The 22,412-nt window shown below is 40.4% G+C and overlaps 2 protein-coding genes across 7 annotated transcripts in view; both read left to right on the top strand.

Annotated features, from left to right (window-relative positions):
• The window catches only part of LOC114039174 (oocyte zinc finger protein XlCOF6-like), a 30,018-nt gene extending 25,640 nt beyond the window's left edge, over positions 1-4,378 (top strand). For 2 of the 3 annotated variants that reach the window (XM_027856850.1, XM_027856849.1), the window contains exon 7: positions 4,022-4,378. The gene's annotated coding sequence lies outside the window, so the exon portion shown is untranslated. Of the gene's footprint in view, positions 1-3,901 lie in introns of all 3 variants that reach the window. The other variant, XM_027856852.1, reaches the window with a different exon arrangement.
• Positions 4,379-5,848: 1,470 nt separating this feature from the next.
• Positions 5,849-22,412, top strand: part of ZNF786 (zinc finger protein 786) — a 19,134-nt gene continuing 2,570 nt past the window's right edge. Inside the window, exons 1-5 of one of the 4 annotated variants that reach the window (XM_027856856.1) lie at positions 5,849-6,007; positions 9,859-9,996; positions 12,087-12,213; positions 16,702-16,842; positions 18,205-22,151. In XM_027856856.1, the coding sequence (XP_027712657.1) occupies positions 12,093-12,213; positions 16,702-16,842; positions 18,205-20,306 (2,364 nt within the window). In that variant the 5' untranslated portion in view covers positions 5,849-6,007; positions 9,859-9,996; positions 12,087-12,092 and the 3' untranslated portion in view covers positions 20,307-22,151. Of the gene's footprint in view, positions 6,008-9,858; positions 10,006-12,086; positions 12,214-16,701; positions 16,843-18,204; positions 22,152-22,412 lie in introns of those variants that run through there. The other 3 variants (XM_027856855.1, XM_027856857.1, XM_027856854.1) reach the window with 3 other exon arrangements.

Here is a 22,412-nt window from a genome sequence, read left to right as displayed (position 1 = left end):
TAGAATCATTTCATCTACCTCCAGAAGAAATTTTTACTTCTTTTGGTTTCTCCCATAACTTGGTTCAACAAGGAAATTAGATTCTATAGTCATTACTTCTTAGAGAAATAAAGCCCCCAAAACCCACATTTTTTTTCTTTTTCCTCTTATACTATATTCTTACTCCCTTTGACTACATTCTCTTTTTCTGCTTCCAGAGATCACTAAAACAATTTCTGGTCTCTTAGCTGGAAATGATAGCAAATGGCATTCTTTGGGGCTTTACCATTCCTTTATATTCAGATTTCATTTTTTTATTTTCCCTTCTCCCTTACAGCCAAACATGTATATTATTTCAAATCTCTTCCCTCTTTTCCTACAATCCTATTTTAGAACCTCATCCCCTCAACTTTTGTAATGGCCTACTAGCTGGTCTTTTTTGCTTTTACTCTCCAGTCCATCCTTTTTATCATTGCCCATGTAATCTTCCTAGTGGGGATCTGTAGGCAGGGTTTTGGTTGGAGCTGTGCTTTTAAACTCATTTGAAGTCTTGACTGAAGCCCAGTTATTGTGGTGGACATCTAGCTGGGGACAGAAGGATGCTGAAATATGGTTTCCAAAAAGGGAGTATTAGGAATTATCAGAAGAGAATGCTGGTCAAGATTCAGACAGGAAGAAATCAGTAATGTGGTACTAGAATTGTGTGAGCAGAACTTAAGTAATCCTTCCTTCTGTAAAAAAAAAAAGAAACAACACACACACACACACACACACACACACACACACACACAACCCATAGCTGTGCAGGCTGTCCCAATGTACTGCTCTCATCACTTCTCTCCTTAAAAACCTTTAGTTGCTTCCCTTTGTCTATCAAATAACGTGCAAACTTCCCTGTTGGCATTCAACATTCTCCACAATGTGACTATACCAGAGGACTAGAGCTTTGTGTCCATCCTGGAACATCGCATGGCCATCTTTGCAGTCTGATATCAAGCTAGTCTCCTTTACACAGCCTGCATTCCAACCATCTTGGAAAAGGCCCTTCCCCTTGCTTTCATTTTGCTTTTGCTCACATTGACCTCCTGTCTGGAGTAGATTTCCACCTTCATTTCCATCCTTTTAGGTGCCACCTCCTTTCTGAAATTTTCCCCTGTCCCCTAGTTCTCCCTCTTCATTTTTATAGTGCTCTTTTGCTAAACCTTTTCTTTTTACTCTCCTATTATACTGTAAATTCTTTGAGGAAAAAGACTGTGTTATTTACTCTTTTTTTTTTGGTTTGTTTGTACCATTAGAGGCAGTAAGATATAGTGGATAGACAGCTGGCATTCAAGTCCTTCCACTGATACATGTTAGCTGTGTGACCCTATGCAAGTCACTGACCTTCTTAGTACTCCAGTATCAAACTCAGATAGAAACAGAAGCATGTCTGTACATTAGGATCCTTTCAACCACATAGTGATTTACTTGGCAGTGCTAGCCAAACATGTTTGACGTCTGTGCTCTGAGCAGTACTTTGAGACTATGAATTGCAGAGAAGATGTCACCCTGCATGGGTATAGGGTGTTTTCCTACCTGGAAGTTCACTAAACCAGTGAAATCAAAGGCCCAGTTCTCATTTCTGTGTTTATCAGCACACAGCATGGTGCCTTGCACATGACTGGACATTTAATAATTTTTTTCATCCCAGGCCATGGCTTCTCTTAATCTTCCTAAACACAGGAGAATCTTTCATATTCTCCCAAAGTTATTTTATCGGCCTACTTCTGTTCTCTTGCTCTATCTGCTCTGTCTTAACAATCTTACTCACTTCCATTGTTTGAATTACTCCCTCTTCCCCTCTTTCCCAAATCTATATATCTAATTGTGACTTCTCTCCTGAGCTTCAGACCCACATTTCAGGCAACTGGGCTAAACTATTATCTTTCACCTAAACCTGCTTCTCTTCTGATTTCACTGTTTCTATCAATGGCATTATCATTCATCCAGTGTCAGTGTTTGAAGCTATTGCATTGTCTTGACTCTGCCCTCTCCCTGACTCAGTCGTTTACCAGATCTTGTGGTTTGTGCCTCCACAGTCTCTTCCGTATGCCTCCTCTTTTTTATTCTCACTGCCACCACCTTAATATAAGCACTTAGTGCCTTATTCCTACACTATTGAAAGAGACTCTCAACAGCCCTTTCCCTTTTCCATACATCCTTGACAGTGCTACAAGAATCTTCCTCCTTATCCAACATCTGAGCCTGTCACTCTCTTCAAAACGCTTGATGGCGAGCTATTGCCTGTGGAATCAAGTTTAACACCCTCAGCCTGGCATTTCAGAGCCTTCCACAATGTGGCCCCCCCTCACCTCCATGTTCCATGCTTTGGACAACACAGATTCCGCACAGCTCTGGGTATGCGTGGGCTTTCTTGCCTGAATGCTTTTGCTCAGGCCGTTCCCTATGTCTAGAATATCCTCTCTGTTTCTCTCTGCCCATGTCTATCCTATCCCTCCTTAAATGACAATTTCTAAATGAACCTACTCCTCTGTGACCTGCCTCCAGTCAACAATGAACTTTTCCCCCCTAGAATGTCTCATGCCTCTTTTATATCTCTTTTTCGTATTACAGATAATCATGTATGTATCATATCTGTCTACTTGATCTCAGGCTCCATGTTTCTTAGTCAAACTTTTTATCCTCCCAGCCCTTCAGTGCTTGGCAATATTTTAGATATTTAACAAAGATTTTAGTCTCCCTATGGTTTGTTCCCCCTTTTAAAAGTCCCTATTCCCTGTCTTGCCAAACAGATAGTAAATTCTTATAGGATAGAAGGAACTATCTTATACCTATGACAACCATATATCCCAGGTTTTCTTGCACAGTTACAATTTAAATATATTCTCCAGTTATTTCCATAAGCCATTTAAACAATATGAACAATTTAGTTATTTCCTTGCATGATTCTAAATTGTTTTTCAACTTAAAACAAGTAAAAACAATTCACAACCCACCAACAGTGTACTTCTAGCTTGCCTGTTGTGAAGTAATTCCCCTTAGGTTGAATTTCTTTGATTATGAGTGATTTTTACCATTTTTTCAGGTTGTTACTGATAGTTTATTCTTTTAACACACTATTTATGTCCTTTTTGTTCACTTGTCCATTGAGAAAAAAAGAACTACAAAGAGTGATTTGAGAGAAATAAACGATATTGAATCCAGGCCAAGTGTAAACCCAGAGCTTTGCTTCTGGGCCATGGTTACAGAAAAAAATGTCTTATACAAGATAACCCTGTTAAGTTGGATCTTATGGTAAAGGAATCTGTAATCATGTATCATACCGTTGAACTACAATCATACAACTTCTCTTGCTTATATATTAATTTATGGTTTGTTAAGATCCAATAAGGATTTCAAATTTTTTAGGTTGTACCTTTTTAACTAATTCCCAGTATTTGAATCTAAATTTCTATCTGTACGAACAGTGAAGAAATTGTAGAAAATGTTCTTACTCTACAAACTCAAAATATTATGACAAGAAACAAGTGAAACTGCATCTTCATTATAACATATTCATCTAACTACAAAGATCAAAAAGCTTTCAAGTCAATTAAATGACATTTCTTGCTCTCAAACTGCTTACATTATATTAGGAAGGATATGATGCATATACGAAGAAGTATAATAGAAAATTAGAATAAATGTGATTGGTAATAAGGGCAAAAGATCCAGACAAAGGGCCCTAGGAAAATTTGAGGCAGAGAACACTTTATTCTTGAGTGATCAGGGAAAGAAGTGATACCTGTACTGAGTCTTGAGAGAAGATTATGAAAGATGGAGATAAGAGAGAGAACTCCAATTGGTTTAGAAGAGTTCTCTAACTTCATCTTGGTAGATGATAAGACTGACCATTATTTGATTATATTTTCTCCGTTCCAAGTTGCAACAGACCTGTTGGCAGGATAGTTGGAATGACAGTCCATACTTCAAGGATCAGGGATTCCATCAGTTTGGGTAACTCCTTTCACCTTTGGAGCTTACAACTCTTCTATTACTGCAGGGAAGGTCTTCAAGAATTGCTGTGGTTGAAGAATTCATCTCTCTGCAGCCAACTTGGTGGAGTTTCTCAATTCAATTGGACTGGTGCTCTGATGACATATATGCAGGTTGCCTGCCTGCACCAGAAGCCTTACCAGTGTGATGGGAGTTGCCAGATTTAATTTGTCTTCCATTGGTGTGGCCTTGGAAAACCCCAGGTCACCCCCTATTCTTCTCAAAGCAAGAACTCACCAATTCAAAAAGAACTGTTGTGTTTATTGAGATTTGGAAATGGTGCATCATGTAATAGGAATTTTTTGTTGTTGTTCAGTCATGTCTGACTCTTTGTGACCCTGAATGGGGTTTTCTTGGCAAGGATACTGGAGTGGTTTGCCATTTCCTTCTCCAATAGATCTCCACAAACAGAAATTAAGTGACTTGCCCAGGGTCACATAGTTAGTGAGTGTCTGAGGCTGAATTTGAAGTGACTCCAGCCCAACCCTGTATCCACTGAGTCACCTAGCTACCTCAGTAATAGGAATATACTATATTAATTGTATGAATTATCTAGACCTTTGAAGAATACATCTTTATAGCTTCTATCAGTAATCCTGGGGAAAGTCTTTAATGTAATTACCTGAAGAAGATATGGAACCTTTTTGCAAGTACACTTTGTTGTACTTGTAAAATCTTTTTAATGAAGAGTGTGTTCTTTTAATTATTTCCTATTTATCCTGTACATAGCTTGCTTTGTATGTATTTGTTTACATGTGTCCCCCATTAGATTTTAAGCTCCTTGAGGGTAGGGAGAGTCTTTCGCTTCAGGTTCCCTGCTTAGCACAGTGCCTGACACATTGTATGCATTTAGTAAATGTTTATTGAATGAATAAGTGTTCTAAAATCATTCTAATGAAAACTTGCTCATCTAATTTCAAACTTAAAATGTGTCAATTCATTCTCTCACTCTGAGTTAGGAAGTCTGCTATGGGAGAGATCTTTAAAAAAAATAACTTGGAGGAATGGGAAAAGTCACCACTAATCATTAATATTTTTTGGTAATCCAAATGCATTACTCAGAGATTTGCCAAGAGATATTTGCAACAATTAAAAATAAATAATTATGTAGCAAGTTATTTCTTCAAATGTGCCATTAATTTCAACAGGTGTTGAAAATGATGCCAATATTGCATTGGCTAACATATATTTTGATGTGGAATTTTCTATTTTGATGTATTTTTTAAAAATAAAGATTATTTGTGTCTTTAAGCAGAACTGTTATATTTGCAAAATATTATTTCATTTTGTTACTTTTGTAAGACTTTCTACTTGATATATTAATACATTTAATCCACTGAGACCATGTCTTATTGACCTTTGATGCAGAAAAGTTGGTGATAAATCAGGGATGTGCTGGTAAATGTTTCACATTTGTCTCTAAGAAGGCAGGACATAGGTTTAATCTTTATTATTAATATTTTTCCATCACTTGAATCTAGAATCTAGATTAATAAAAGGATTTGTTCTGTAAAACCTGGACTCAGTCAAAAGACCGCACCCAAGGACCCAGAAGGCCACTCGAGGCCGCAGGGTCCGCACCTCTGACAGACAGTCAACTAAATAATAATTCCTGACTTGAAACCTCTGCGGGCTCCTACTCCCTCCAAAACGTCTCCAGGCAAGGCTGAAGCTCTCCAACTAAACATACGCATTTACTCTTCCCGCCCGGAGGCGGCGCTGTGTGAACAGCCTCCAGGAAGAGGCGGCTTCCGGTTGAGCCGGGAGCTGAGGTCCCAGGATGCATCGCGACTTTCCGGGACTGCAGCTGTGGGGGCGAGAGGGAGGGAGCTCGTGGAGCTGGAGGGGCGCGGACCCGGAGGGACAAACGGAGCGGCGGCTGGAGGTCTGAGCGCAGCCGGAGGGGAAGGGCTGGCCCGGAGCCCTGTCCAGCGGCTTTCTCCGGCGCCTGGGAAGCAGACGAAGTGCCATGGCCGAGGCGGCTCCTTCGCCGGTGAGAGATTTCCCACCGTCGCACATGGACGGCCGCGGGGCCGCCCGCCACTCCGAGCCGCTCACCGGGGGACGGGAGTGGAGGAGGGGCCGGGATTGGGGGGCGCCTGGTTCCATCTCTGCGGAGGTGCTAAAGGTTACGAGCAGCTCGCTGCCTAGAGAACGGAGGTGGCACCCGAGGGAGCGCCCGGCCCCGGGAGGAGAGGGTCGGAGGAGAAGAGGCGGAGAGCCCGGAGGGGCTGCTCTCGGCCGAGGGAGCAGCCGAGCCGAGCTCAGGCCGCTGAGGCCCAGGAGCCGGGCTGCTTCGGGCCGATCACGACAGGCCGCATTCACTCTCGTTGACAGTCTTGGGAGGGGGCTTTCTAAAGATGTGCCCACCTGGGAGCGAAGTGAGTGATTTGGCCAAGGTCACGCAGCTGTGGGGGAGCCCCGACTCAAACCCAAGGCCTTCTGACTTCAAATCCATTGCTCTTTCCGCTGTCTCTGAGTTTAAAAAGTCATTGCTTCAAGTAATAACAATAAATAGTGAAAACAGGCGCTAAAAAAAAAAATGAAATAAACGAATTCGGACAGAAAGTACTAACGGCATTTCGTGAATTATGTACAAAGTTTTAATCTTCGGTGCTTATGTTTTAAAAATTAAGAAATAAATACTTCTTTTACGCGAAAAGGAAGATAAATTGTAATTTATCCCCAGAAATCCAGGCAGCAGGCAAGCCAAATGAAATTATTTGAAAACGTCATTGTATCCTTATACATCTGTATCACAAAGCTAAAACTCTGATATTACGTGGACAGGCTTCAGTTTTTTGGAAATTCTCAGTAATCAGACTGTCCCCATATGAGGTTTTTTTCCGGAAATGATGGAGTTTGGCTTATTAGTTTTCCTAATGGAGCATAAACCTATGGCTCATGTTGTGATCTCCACAGTAAAAAGAAAAGGGTTACATGCAAGAGCTCAGGTTAAAAAACATCAGTGAAGGACAGGATTTATTTAACCCAACAAAAAACCCCACAAAGGACACCTGGTTCTGTGATCATACAAGATGAGTCAGTGAGTGAAAAGGCATTTTATTAAGTGCTTACTATGTGCAAAGCACCATGCTGGGTGCTAGGGATACAAATAGAATTAGCAAAATAATCCCTGTTTTCAAGGAGCTCATATTCCAATGGAGGAAGCAACTCAGAAGTGGTTTCAGCTGTAAGTCATGGAAGGTCCAGTGGTCCTTAGGATGCAACAGCAAATCATATGGTCATGCATCTTCTTTAATACTTCTGTTAAAATCATTCATTTCTGCTGTTGAACCATTGGATGGTATCAAGGACTTTGGTGGTAAAAACTTTTAATCAGGTGTGGCTGCTGAAAAGGGAGAGCTGCAGCGCCTGCATAGGTGTCTGTCAGGCTCCACCGCCATCGTGGTTGTTTCCTGGGATGACGTCTTTGGGTACTGAGCTGGAGGCAGGATCGGTGGTCTGGGGGCAATGCTGTTCCCAAAGCTCCTGGTTTCAGGGTTCTACCTTATAAACACTGTCAGAATTGGAGGGGAGGTGGTGATGGCGATGGTGATCTTCCTAGTTTTACTTGCCTTTTGTGTGCTCTCCTGGATGTCTTGGTCTTTCTACTAGGTGAGCTTACCTATCCTGTAGGCAGCAGTTGACAACTAGTGGGAATAGCTGGTCCCATCTCCACAGGAATTACTTTCTGGTAACTTTCCTTCTTTCCGTGATAGACATCTTCAGTATTCTGTGTGGTCTTCCAGGATTGAGGCCGTGTATTCAAAACCAGGAAAGAACTCGGGTTTGCTGTGGAGTGAAGCCAGGCCCTGCTGTGGCCCTTGGAGACATGTGCATTTGCTGCAGCCTCCTGTACCATCTTGGGCTTTAGGCCCCTTGCACACAGGGAGAGAAGTTAGGGTTGTTGATGAGGAGTCAAGCAACCCACTGCCTTTCTTCAGGATCTCCGCCTACCTTTCACAATCCTTGTGGTGCCACGAAGGACGAGGTCTGGGTTTGCTCCACAACATGGCCCCTTGTTGCTTCTCTAGTTTCCTCATGTGCAGGAACTCTGCTGCTGCTTCCCTCATGTTTCAGTCACTGCCATCAGCTCTCATTCCCGAGGCTTCCCAGGTGACTTAGGAACCCATTGCTGCCCTGCAGCTGCTTCCGCCCGACGCAGTCCCTAGGGCTCTCACTTCCCTGAAACTCCTGTCTTGCCTCCACGTCTGACTCCAGCTCCAGTGCCATAGGATTATAGGTAGAGAGGCGAAAGAGACCTCAGACGCCGTGTCGTCCGGCCTCATTTTGCAGATGAGGAAACTTGAGGCCCGAGGAAGGACCAAACCCAAGGATGCATGGCCCAGGAGTATGAACTGACTAATAATAAATAAGTCATTATTTTGGCATTAGAGAGACAAAGTACACACCCACAGCCAGGCAAGTTCACATCTTATCAAAGAGCTACTTTTTTCCAAGGAATTTAATGCTTTGTTAAAGAAATACAAGAGGAATTGAAGAGGGCCTTCCTAGACATTCCTTCAACACAAGTTTGATTTTAAACAAGGGGTGGGGGAATCGCTGTGTGACACATTGGAAAATGAAAACTCAGAGAAGAGGTAGGAATCACCTCCATGTTTCTCACATTAATAGAAATGGAAAAATTACTTTTTAATTTAAAAAACAATTCATAAATTAGGAAAAAAGAGAACCAAAAGTAGGGAATAGCAAAAGTATGTTGATTGTAATGGAAACATGATAACAGACAAGTCAGCAGTACAGGATATAAAACAAGGTACATCTCGACCTAGGTAAGGTAGTTTGGTGGTATCAAATTCAAATAGAAACAAATCCCTACATGTCACACTGACTTAGAAAACCACAGATTGACATTATCTATGTAGTTTAAAAAAAATTTGTTAAATATTTCCCAATTACATCTAACCTGGTGGGGAGTTTTGCAGACTTCAAATTTGACACCTCTGCTATAGTGGATAAACGGAATTGGGAAGACCCGAGTTCAAATCCTGCCTCAGTAACTTACTGGTTATGTAACCATGGGTGAGTCACTTAACTTCTCAAGTGCAATTTCTTCATCTTTAAAATGGAGTTAATAATAGCAACTAACTCAGTGTGAATCTCATGGGTGATATAAAGTACTTTGCAAATTTTTAAATTTAATTAAATTCTAAATTCTAATTAATTAAATTCAAAGTTTGCCATGGTGATTCACCCAACATACTAGATGCTTTCTGAACTTTTTCCTGACATGAAGAGGGTACCAGTGGAGCACAGTGACTATCTATTAATCATCCCTAGTTCTTGCCACATGACCAACCCATCTTCTCTTCCTCTGACACAATTCCTTGATGATGTCCTTTATTCTTGTTCTTCTGTAGAGTTCTGCATTGGTTTTATGTTTGGCCTGCTCGTACGCCCCTATGCCTCTCCATTGCCATCTGTGTAATATTCATCTTTAGTTATTTGGAGGCAGGGTATTCTACTTCTCACTGCTATGTGGCAACATTGGCAAGATGTTAGGATTGAAAATGCATCTTTTTTTTTTTCATGGGAAGCTTGAGGTCAGTTTACACTGACCTCAGATCTCAAAGAGGCTTTGCTATTTCTCAAAAGCAAGCCTATCTACTCTGTCCCTCCCTTTCAATTCTGGGCCCAGCTCATTACCTAGGTACACACAAAATCAATCTCTCTCTCTCTCTCTCTCTCTCTCTCTCTCTCTCTCTCTCTCTCTCTCTCTCTCTCTGTCATCCAAATACATGTTGAAATCAGGCCAACAGATACAGTCTTTCCTATGTGATACAGACCACGCTCCTTTGAGTGACTATAAATCTCTTCCAGGAGGCTTAGTAATGGCCTGGGGCTTAATTCAGTCATCATCATGTCATCTACAAAGTGGAGCTTCTAGAGGACCACCATCCACAGGCAATCCCTCCTCAACCAGGACTCTGTACTGCATCTCTTCTGTCACAGCAGCAGGTATCTTTGGTGAGCATTCACCTCCTCATTTTATGTCTCTCTTCATGTTAGTTATTAGAGGGTCACTGAACAGGGATATTTCTATTGTTACATCTTCCAAGGAATCCTGAATGATCTTCATGTCTTTATGAAAGACATTTTCCTATGAGAGAGTCTGTAAAGAGGTGTTTCGTTCTATCAAATGGAATGCGTTTTCATAAACAACAAATAATAAGCTCAATGGAATCTTAATATTCTCTACACCTTTCTTAATTACGAGATTTCTTAAAAATGTGATCCATTGTTGAATATCACTTGAGAAAGCCCATATGTTCCTAATAATATCCTTGTCATGGATGACTTCAATCCATTTGTAGATTTGAACTTCCTGATTCCAAGCCCCAAGGTGGGGCAGGTAAGGAGAGAATTTGGAACTGAAAGTAAAATTGAATTTTAAAAAAGATTTTGTATAAATGGAAAACTAGATTAATAGTTACTTGGTCTTTTATTCTCTACAACTAAAAGTCCAGCAGACAGAGCACTGGGCTTGGAATCAGGAAGTTCAAATCTGGCCTCAGACACTAGCTGTGTGACCCTGGGAAAGTTAAAAAAAACATAATAATAGCATCTATACCCAGGGTTCTTGTGAGGATCAAATGAGATAATATTTGTAAAGCACTTATGTTGACTGGCACATAGTAAATGCCTTTTAAATGTTATTATTATTCATCTTTTTTTCAGTATTTAGACTTTTTCCATACCTTTGGTATCCTTCCCTTTAGATACCTTGTATAAGGGTCTCCTAAAACCTTCGAAACTATTTCATCTCCACTACATATCCCCTCTGTGTATATTTGATCTGTTCTAGCAGCTTTTCCTGTCTTTGTTCTCCTTAGTGCCATTTTTTACATCCTTACACACAGCACCTTCAAAACTGATGTTAAGACCCAAATGCAGTGATCTACTAAACCTTAATTGAGAAAACAGTTTGTCAAAATGACTTTTGCAAATCTTTTCCATTTTTCTGCTGTTTGTAGTCCTTCCATTTTCTGTGTGATACCATCTATCTTTCTTTGCTGAAACTCTATAATTGGCTCGAGTTGGTTAAAGACTTATTCACACCTAGTTTATACCATTCATTCATTCATTCCTTTGTTCATTTATGTGCTTGGGACTAATGTAATTACGTTACCTGGGCCTACTTTTACAATGAAATTTTATAGACAAGTTTGTTTTCTGACCTAATATTTCCTGTGACAGCCATAGCCCTCTAGCAAGAAAGTCAGTTGTTTGCCAACAAAGGCTTCTTCTGTGTTTCTTTGGTCTCCTTGTTGTAGCAATTAGTTTGTGTTGGTTAGACTTCTGAGTGAAATTATTATAATTAATGTTATTATATGTTATATATACATATATAGTGTATATATGTTAATGTGAATATAAACTGATGCTATCAGTTTTTTGTTCATTTCCTACTTTTTATTTGTAATGAGTTTAATAATTCAAGATTCAGTCATTTAAATTATGCTCATTTTTTCTCATTATTATTCCTGGTTTTTGTGTTGTTTGTGTGTTTAAACAAATTTTGATACTAGTTCTGGTTAGTTGATGGTCAAGATGTACTACAGACAGTTGACTCAGGGATCTTCCACATCAACAAAAAAATCTTTTTCCTGTCTTTTAAAATTAAATCTACAAATTTAAAGGCAAAAAAAAAGGTAAAAAAAACATAAAAGAGAGCACAAGGAAGTTCAGATGAGAACAAAGACAGGTAGAGCAGTTTTGTTACTAATGTGTTAAATTTAATATACATTTCTTTAAAATTATATAATAGAAGTAACAGAATTTCAGAGTTTCATATGCAATCCTCTCTTCCTTATAGATTAGAATTAAGTTCATAGTAAACTAATTTTTAAAACAAAGTCAATTGTGAATTTTGGGGTCTGTCATGTTTGAAGTTTTGATGGGAACTTTATTAAGTCCTAAAAGTACACCTTTGCAGTATTGTTGTTTGAAAAAAAAATATATTTGGGGATGTCCTTTGAAAATTGGCAGTTAAAATAAGGGGCAAAATATCGCTGAAACTAATGTATGTTTTTCACTTGTGTTTTCAGGTACCCATGACATTTGACGATTTAGCCATGTATTTCTCAGAGCAAGAATGGAGGCAACTTGTTGAGTGGCAGAAAGAGCTTTATAAGCAAGTGATGAAAGCCAATTATGAGACCCTGATCTCCCTTGGTAAGACAGGTTTATGTAAATTAAATTAAACCTGTTAAATGTTTGTGAATCAGATCATAGAAGATATGTTGAGGCCAAAGAGGTTTTCTGTGTGCTGTCTGATGATAGTGCTCAAAAATCTACCCCACAAAGATGGTTTTTCACTAACCTACTTTTTAAAGCTTTGATAAATAAGTACTTAAGCTTTTATCATAATTTAAGAGAATTGAATTCAATGATAATGCAAGGTTGACAGAATGTGTAGAAATTGGGAATTGTATTCATTAGGCATGCTAGGATGGTTATTATGTCTAAATTATTTCAGATCATATTATTAGTACAGTATTCTCTACATGCTGCAGTAGCCTGGGCCCACTCAGCCTTCTGTCTCTATCTCTATCTCTGTACAGGCTATGGGGCTACAATTTGTTCAGTTAAAACAAAGTTGCTTATTCTAGGCCAGACTGACTTCGACCCTCCTGGTAGATCAGGCTCAGAAGTGGAATGAAATAAGACACTTGTAAGCTTAATAACATTTCGGAAAAGAAGACATACTTAGCACAGAAAGGATGTTCAGCAAAGATGTTATAGTAGTCCAGTGGACGAAACCCTTCTCATCTCCTCATTTACCAGCTATGGTATTCAGAAGGGCCTGTCAACTCACAGTGACAAAGGAAGGAGTCTTCCGAGTCTTTGGAGTGCCAGCTCCTGGTGCGCTTGGCCTTTATGCCTTGAATGACTGGAAACACTGCCTTAACAGTTAGAACCTTAAGTTAGAACCAGTTAAGTCTTCAGGACAATTTCCTTGCCCTTTTAGAGAGAAACTAGCTTAGTGTATGTGGCAGGGACCTTCCAAGATTTTGTAAAAAAAAAAAAAAAAAAAGGCTCACCTCTGTGGAGTAAGGAAGTATTACTCTCATCTACATGCTATTCTTAGTCACCTCCCTGCACCTCTTTTCAGATTCTTTTTTTTTTCCATTTTCTAGGGCAGCTAGGTAGAACAGTGCACAGAGTGCTGGGTCTGGAGTGAGAAAGACTTGAGTTCAAATCCAGTCACAGACAGTTACTAGCCGTGTGACCCTGGGCAAATCACTTATCCTCTGTCTGCCTCAATTCCCTCATCTGTAAAATGGGGATAATAATAGCGCCTACCTTGCAGGATTGCTGTGAGGATCAAATGAGATAATAACTGTTATGTGCTTAGCATAGTGCCTAGCATATAACAAGTGCTATTTAAATGTTAGCTCTTACAATTATTGTTGTTATGATTTACTTCTATTAAACATGTAAGAAAATGATGTTTGTCTCACATGACCCTTCATTAAATTGCTTACCCAGGATCATACAACTAGTGACAAAGCACAAATCTCTATCTGGATTCCCTGTCTACAAATCCACTACTCTTTCCTCCATACTTTATCTTGCTTCTTATTAAATGACAGTATAAGAGAGAAACAATAGTTCAATACCTCCATTCCAGAGACAAGACAGTGAACAGATAATTACAAAATGAATAGTAGAAGTAATACATGTTACAGGATTTGAGTGAAGGGAGATATCACTGTGGGCTTGAAGTGGTTTGTGAAATACAGACAGAAGCGAAGTCGATAGGGTATGCAGTTGTCTAGTCCAGCAGTTGGCAAACTAGGCAGAGGACCAAATCCAGTCAGCTGTGTGGCCCATGAGCTAAGAATGATTTTTAAATTTTAAAATACAATAGAACCTTATTTAAAAATGTAAAAATAATTCTTACCTTGAGGCCCTTCCACCAAAGTTTGTTGACCTCTGGTCTAGCATATAATAAGCAATGGGAATGGAAAGTAAAGTATGTGATGAGACATTTTAATTTCACTTTTTATGAATGCCCATATTTCTAATAACCAATAATTCTTTCTGTGACATTTATGTGTTTATTTTGTGATAAAGCCCCAAGATAATCTAGTAAAAGGAACAATGGATTTGGAGTCAGAAGACCTGGGTTCCAGTTCTGGCTCCAATACTTAGAACGTGTGTAACCTTGGTCCAGCACTTAAGATCTCTCTCTGTGCCTTAATTACTGCTCTGTAAAGTGAGATATTTGCATCAAATTGGCACAGATGACAAGATACAGAAATAGTTACGGCAAGACGAGCATACTAATAAATGGTTGCTGGAGATGTAAACTGGTCCAGCTGTTCAGGAAAATAACTTGGATTTTATGAGAAAAGTCACTAAACTATTCATTGTTTTTATCCAGTGATCCCACTATTGCTCAAAATTCTAATTTTATCCTATATCTAATTTATCCTATATATCCCATGGAAGTGAAACAAGGACTCTATGTTTGGCAGAATATTCATAGTTACACTTTTTGTGACAGCAAAAAACTGGAATGTGAATGCTTATCCACTGAGGAATTGTTGGACAAATTGTGCTGTCTGAAATATGAACATGAGGAATTTAGAGAGACCTGGGAAGACTTGTATAAAATATCACAGTGAAATGAGTAGAGTCAGGAAAATATTCATAGTGATTACAGTTGGGGCAGGGGGGTGGAAAGAGTGGAAGGGAGAGAAAATAGATTTTTTTATTGAAAAAATGAAGTTAAAAAATTAAGGTCAGTAATTGAGTTCTGTTTACTATGAGTGATACAGAAGGAGCATAAGGCAAAAATCTTCATGTGACTTAAAATCTAGTTGAGAAATAATATTTATACAAATGAAGAAGGTAGAGGACAACATAAGATTATTACAGAATGAAGTATCCAATCTAATAGTATTGGTTCATAGATTTAGAGCCAGAAGGGATCCCAGAGGTCACTTAGTCCAACCTCTTCATTTTACGTATGGAGAAACTGAGGCTGAGAGATAGAAGTGACGTGGCTAGAAGTTCTATAGAAATTCACTTAAGAAAGAGTTTCCTGTCAGTTGGCTTAATTGAAGAAGGCTTCATGATGGCTGAGATAATGGAGGTTTCAAAAAGGAATATGATTATTATTGTAGGTGAGGATGTGGGAAGACATTTTGAAGTGGAGTAAGAGTTATGAGCAAAAATGTAGGCATGAACAAGTAACATTTGCGGTACAGCACAGAGATTGGTCTGACAGGAGAAGAAAATTAGTATTGAGGTATAATGGGAAATAAGTTATTAAGGTCAGGTAAGTTTGATTTATTAAGAGCCTCAAATGCTCACTTGAAAAGTTATCACTTAACCTAACAAGCAATAGGGAGGCTTTCCAAATTCTTAAATTTTAGAAGAGCATATGATAAGAATAGTGTTTTGCTTTGGTGTGATTGTTGGATTAGAGGAGGAAAGGTAAGAAGGATAGCAATTGAAGCATCAATGATAACATCATGGCTAAACCATGGTAGCAGTAGGAATGCAAAGAAAGATTCTAATCCAAGAGACATTAAAGAAGAAAATTAAAAGAATTCAGTAGCCGACTAGACGTTGTGGTTTCAGGAAAGGAAGGAGTCAATGACTACCCCAGATGTTTAATTTGGCATGTTATTGATGAAAAACATGAAGGGAGCTACGTGAACCAGGGGTGATAAAGAGTGGTAGCAAAGATAATGAGTTTCTCTTTAAACGTAGTGAACGTGAAATGACAACATAATTTGTCATTGGAGATATTTTGTAGGCATTTGAAAATAGAGGACTGGACTGGGGTAGGATCCTGGGGGTAGAAATAGAGATTGACAAGTTATTGCTGACTTTCATGAGAGCAGTTTCAATATAGAATTGAGCTTCCAGCCAACTAAGAAGGGAATATGATCCATTCTGACTTCTAACTCAGCAGATTCTCTTTGTCCAGCCACCACCTCTGATGTTTGGTGCTTTAATCCATTGTCCTAGTCATCTTCTTTACTTTTAACTTGGACTGTTAGCCACAGGATTCACAGTCAAGTCTGTTGGACTCAGTGATGCTTTTGTCATCAGAAATATCGTAGAGAATATTTCTGTGAGAGCCAGATGTTTTGCATTCTCTTAACATACTTATTTGTAGCTTGGTGATGCAGTAGATAGAGCACTGGCCCTGGAGTCAGGAAGACCTGAGTTCAAATCGGGCCTCAGACCCATAATACTTCCTAGCAGTGTAACTCTGGGCAAGTCACTTAACCTCAGTTGCCTCACTTAAAAAAAAATCATAATAATAAATAAATAATAAAAATTTAAAAATACTTATTTGTAGCTCTCATTTTAAAAAATGGCATCTCTAACTCAGGATATTTTTAAAATTCTGAAAACAAAAACGTGTGTAATCAAATTTATTAAACAATGCAACACCTTCTGAGGTGTAGTTAAAAAAATTTTTTTTAAATGGATATATACCAAGTTGAGGCATCATTGTTCAGGCATATAGACTTTTATTCCTTTTTGTGGTATTTCCAAGGCCTCATTTTTTTTTTTCACATCTATTTCCTTGCTTTGTTCTTCTGATGAAATGAGGGAACTTTATGAACCATTGAACATATGTTTAAATTGAGTACCAAAGAAACTAAACTGCCTCTCTGTGGCCTCTCTGTGCAGACTATTCAATTTCCAAACCAGATTTGATATCTTTAATTGAACTGGGGGAAGAACCTTTCATCAGAAATCTGAAGGATTCACAGGAAACAAAAACTGCCTTCAGTTCCAATGACTTAAGCCCTGAAGAACAGCTGTTTGGGGGTAAGTGATAAGGAAGGACCATGCAACTTAAGATGATGTGGTTAGATTTTCCTTGTTCCATTCCTTAAGTATCCCTTTTCTTTTGGGTTAAGCTGAGCCAGGAAATGGACTCTGGCTTAGTGCTAGAAAACCATGTACTTTTGAGATAAAGAAGCAATAATCAGATTTGCACTGGGCTTATGCACAGACTAGATTCAGTCCTGAGGAGGCTCTTCTAAAGAGAATGATCAGTCTTTTTTCTCATTGTCTCTGGCTCTTTAGACTCCTTGACCCCAGAGAAAAGTCACTTAAAGGGGGCAGCTAGGTGGCACAGTGGATAGAGCACCGGCCCTGAAGTCAGGAGGACCTGAGTTCAAATCCAGCCTCAGACCAAACACTTGACACGTACTAGCTGTGTGACCCTGGGCAAGTCACTTAACCCCAGTTGCCTCCCAGAAAAAAAAGAAAAGAAAAGTCACTTAAAGCTTAGGTTTTGCTCATGTGTAGGGTCTCCTCATCTCTCCCCAAAATGAGACTAGAAAATTATTCAGTATATTTTGTTGTTCAGGGGTAGGACAGCTCTTTGTGTATCCCATGTTCCACCCCATACTCCCCTCCCCACACCCCTACCCCCAAAATGCTTAAAAAAGCATTAAAAAAGACAAAAAGATTCCATGTCTTCTGACAAGCCAAGCCAGTCTTATCTTCCTGTCAGTGGTCAAAAAAGTTGTAGTAGTTATTGGGACGGGGGGGGGGGGGGGGGGGGGGGGGGGTGTTGGTTCCATGAGGTTCCCTTCAAGCCTGGAAATGCCCATCCCAAGATTGCTATTCAATCATCTATGCTTAGGATAAGAATAATAGCAGAAGAACCAACCAAAACCCCAAGGCATAGATTCTGACTCATTTAGGTAGCACATGTGCTCATTTCCTTAGAAACAACAATCGTATATATTGGGAGGCATGGGAAGAAAGAGACACTCCCATAGGAAGTCCCAGAAAGAGAGCTCACTGTCTCCCATTCAAGAGAGAGGGAACAGAGTAAGGGTAGAAGTTTCTTTCTTTTTAACGTCTACTGGGTATTTGACTGTTCCTGGCTCAGTGGCCAATGAGGGGAATTATTGCTTCTTTATCTCAAAAGTACATGGTTTTCTAGCACTGAGCCAGAGTCCATATAGCCCACCAGAAATGGTCCAGGCTCACACAGAAGAGCAGGGCTCACCTGTTTGTGTACCCCTAATCCTCTGTTAAAGTAATCTCTTTGAGGGCAGGGACTGTTTCATTTTTGTCTTTATATCCCTGGCATAATACCTGGTACATAGTGGGACCTAGGTAAATGCTTGTTGATAAATATAAATGTTTTTTGATCTTTGATTTTAATTCTAGGACATCACAGATCTGTGCATCCAAGAGAAGTGGAAGGCTTTTTAGGTACCCTACAAATTTGGGGTTCTTGTGAGGCCTTACAAGGCACAAAGGAAGAGGTTTCTGCTATGTCTGATCAAGAAGCGTCCTTAAGAAACTCATGTAGCAAAGACACATGGCATCTAATTCCAAAAGGGCACAGCACCTTGGGATCGGCTTACTGTGAGAGAAGTCCGGGTCACAAACCCCAGAATCCCTCTGATTGCCAGGAAATATGGCTCCACCCCTGCTCTGTCTGTGGAAAAATGTTCTTGTCAGAGACCCAGTGGGTAAAACACCAGAGACTGCATGGGAAGATACAGCCACAGAAATACTCAAAGACTAGAAGGAAAACCAGGAGGCGATCCAGTCTCCATTGGCAGCCTAGGCTTTGTTGGGAGCAGAGGTGCTTCCAATGCAGCGAGTGCAACAAGAGTTTTCGTCTAAAGCAGTATTTGCTTAGACACTTAATTGTGCACACAGAGAAGAGGCCCTTCCAGTGCCCCAAGTGTGAAAAGACATATCGCCATAAGAGAAGTCTGATTAACCACCAACTTATGCACAATGGAGAAAGACCATTCCATTGTCCCGAGTGCGATAAGAGCTTCCGCCAGAGAAGCAACATGAGGGCCCATCAGCGTTGTCAGCACCGTGGGGAGAGGCCGTTCTCTTGTGGAGAATGTGGGAAGGGCTTTGCTGAGAAGTCTAAACTCACCAGCCATATGAGAGTGCACAGTGGGGAGAAGCCATTCCAATGTCCTGAGTGTAACAAGAGCTTCCACATGAAAGGCGACATGAAAGCTCACCAGCGTGCACACAGTAGGGACAGGCCATTCTCTTGCAGTGAGTGTGGCAAGGGCTTCCTAGTAAAGTCTAAGCTTACCAACCACTTCAGAGTACATACAGGAGAGAAGCCATTCCAGTGTCTTAAATGTGAGAAGAGTTTTCGGCTGAAGGGCATGCTGAAGGTGCACCAGCGAGTGCATACTGGGGAGAGGCCGTTCTTTTGCAGGAAGTGTGGCAAGGGTTTCACCAAGCAGTGTAAGCTCACAGAACATATGAGAGTACACAGTGGGGAAAAACCATTCCAATGTCTGGAGTGTGACAGGAGCTTCCGCCAAAAGGGGCAGCTGCTGAGGCACCAGCGCCGACACACAGGGCAGATGCCTGTTCCATGTCCTCACTGTGAGAAGACCTTCTGCCTGAAAGGTGACATGAAGGCTCATCAGCGTGCACACTGTAGGGAGAGGTCTTTCTCCTGCAGCGAGTGTGACAAGGACTTCGCCCACCAGAGCAAACTCACTGAGCACTTCAGGCTGCATAGTGGGGAGAAGCCGTTCCAATGCACCGAATGTAATAAGAGCTTTCGTCTCAAGGGCATCTTGAAGGCCCACCAATGTATACACAGAGGAGAAAAGCCATTCTCTTGTAGTGAGTGTGGCAAGAGCTTTAGCAAGCAATCAAAGCTCACTGAACACAGGAGAGTGCACAGTGGGGAGAAGCCTTTCTGGTGTCAGGAATGTGGAAAGAACTTCCGCCTAAAAGGGCAGCTGCTCAGCCACCAGCGCCTACACACAGGGGAAAGACCCTTCCAGTGCCCTGAGTGTGATAAGAGTTACCGTGTAAAGGCTGATATGAAGGCCCACTTGCGCTTACACAGTAGGGAGAGGCCATTCTCCTGTACTTGTGGTAAAGGCTTCACTAAACAGTCTAAACTCATTGAACACATTCGAACACACACAGGGGAGAAGCCCTTCCAATGCCCTAAATGTGATAAGACCTTCCGCCTGAAAGGGCAGCTGCTTAGCCATCAGGGCCTCCACACAGGGGAGAGACCTTTCCGTTGCCCTGAATGTGACAAGAATTTCCGACAAAAGGGACATCTCCTTAGGCATCAACGCATTCACAAGCCTGAGAGGCCATTCTCTTGTGGAGAGTGTGGCAAGGGCTTCATTTATAAATCTAAACTTGCCACTCACTTCAGAGTACACACCAAGGGTAAGTCCTGTGATGTCCCAAGTGAAGCTAATAGTACACGCAAGCATTTCTACATATTTGAATTAATAGAGGCTGATTGGAGTTGAGAGAGATGTGGCAGAATTGTGGCCTTCTAAGACTGGGTCTGCATGATGGGCAAAAGTCAGGAAGAGGGGCCGGTTCTTAACCAAAAGGCATAGATGAGATGAAAAAGTTTTAGTCTTATTTTCAAAGGAATGTGTAGTTCCACATCACCCTTCTTGTCTCTTTTCTTGTCATTCTCTTGTTTGAGTTCAACCTCAAATACTGAAACAACATTGAAACCAATGCCTAAATGGAAAATAAGAAAAAGGAAGAAAATAATTCTCCTGTCTTTCTCAAGGCTGAAGTGATGGAGTTGGTTACCATTTGTCTGTTCTGTTTCTTGTAGAGTTTGACCTGCTTTCTGTGCTTATAAAGTATATCTGTTCCGATCTGCTTCTGCCATACCCTAACCCTCAAAATCTCTCCAGTATCTCCTATCTTTTCTGTCTTGGCTCTAGTGTCTGAGGAAGAGATGGCTCTTCTGGTTGGCAAGACTAGCCCATCTTCTGATTTTTATCCCATCTCATCTCCTTGAGAAGCTTGCCCCATTAGTTATTCATAGATTCATAGATTTAGAGTTGGAAAGGACCTTAGAAGTCATCTAGAACAGAGGCATCAAACTCATGTAGAAACAGATTGTCACATATTGACTTAGAAAACCACAAATTATCTATGTTGTGTTTTGATTTTGTCAAACATTTTCCACTTACATTTCTATCTGGTTGCACCTGCAAGTTTGACACCTCTGAGATAGAACAACTCTAATTTTTTTTAATAAATGAGGAAACTGAGGCCCAGAAAGTGACTTGTCCCAAGGTCTCCCAAGTCGTAAATGTAAAACTGGAATTCAGACCCCAAATAAGGACCACTCACTGCTACAGTTGGAATAAGAGCTCTTTGTGTTCAAGGAGTTTTAAAATGAGAGGGAAACATTACCAGTTTTTTCTGCCCATTTCACTTCCTACTTTTGGCAACAAATGCCTCTATAAATGAATGATTATGTGATAACCCAGTGTCTGCGTCAGATTGTTTAAAAGGAGAAAACCCATGCACAAAACTTGTGTCCCAAAGAGATCTATTAGAGGATCTTATAGTTGGCCAGACATAGGAGTGGTGTACGTTAGTTCTCTAGATCTGTCCAGTTTGGGGTAACCAAGTAGCAGCTTCCTCAGAAATGTCTTCCAAGCTTTTCCTTTTGGTGAAGCAAAGTCCCATTTCTGGTACATAGAGATGTTCCTTCTTCATTGGGGCCTTCAGAGGAACAAGAAGTATCTATTACCTCCACTTCCACATCTATGCTTTGATATCTTTGAGCACGGTAATTGGGTGAGGGGATTGAGAATATGAGTTTGGAAAAGTTATCAGTTTATTCATAATTAAAAAGGCAGGTGTGGAGGATTTTATCTATGGTCCCATGTGGTATGAGGATGTTTAGGCCCAGGTGGACACTAATCTGTGAAGTGATAATAAGTGATAATTGAGGAAACCCCCTTGGCTAGTTTTAGGTATGAAAGTAAAAGAAAACAAGAAGCAATTAAAACTGCATAGGTATACAGGATAATCAATTTTAAATCTTCCCAGACAGAACCAGGAGGATGGTTTTGGGTTGATCACTCAAGGGAGTATCAGTGACCTTATAGGAGGTGCTTATGGTTTTCTCCCTTGGAATTCTATATATGAACACTAACTCAGGCTCTAAATGGAGAAGTAAAGTAAACTTGTAATACACAAAGATCCTAACAAGGGAAGAAAGTTCTTAATTATTAATATTGCCATGTATAATATCTATGTGCATAGATATAGTTTCTTTTTTAAAAGTTTTTTTTAATCTTCATAGTTTTCCCCAGTATTCCTCCTCTTCCCCTCCTAGACAGTCATCCCATTCCATACTATTTTTTTTAAAGACCAAAAAAAGAGAAAGAAGAGGGGAAAAAATCAGCAAAAGTGATCAATAGCTGGAAAGGTCCAAAAACATGTGCAATGTGCAGCACCTGTGGACCTCCCAATTCCACAAAAGGGTGGGTTGGGAGTGTCTTCTCATTATCTCTCCTTTGGAGTCATACTTGATTTTATAATTTTGGGGTGTGTGTGTGTGTGTGTGTGTGTGTGTGTGTGTGTGTGTGTGTGTG

The sequence above is a fragment of the Vombatus ursinus genome, unplaced genomic scaffold, assembly GCF_900497805.2.
Source record: "Vombatus ursinus unplaced genomic scaffold, bare-nosed wombat genome assembly UNPS02011649.1, whole genome shotgun sequence".
In the NCBI taxonomy this organism is placed as follows: Eukaryota; Metazoa; Chordata; class Mammalia; order Diprotodontia; family Vombatidae; genus Vombatus; species Vombatus ursinus.
This window is presented reverse-complemented; position numbering and strand designations above follow the sequence as displayed.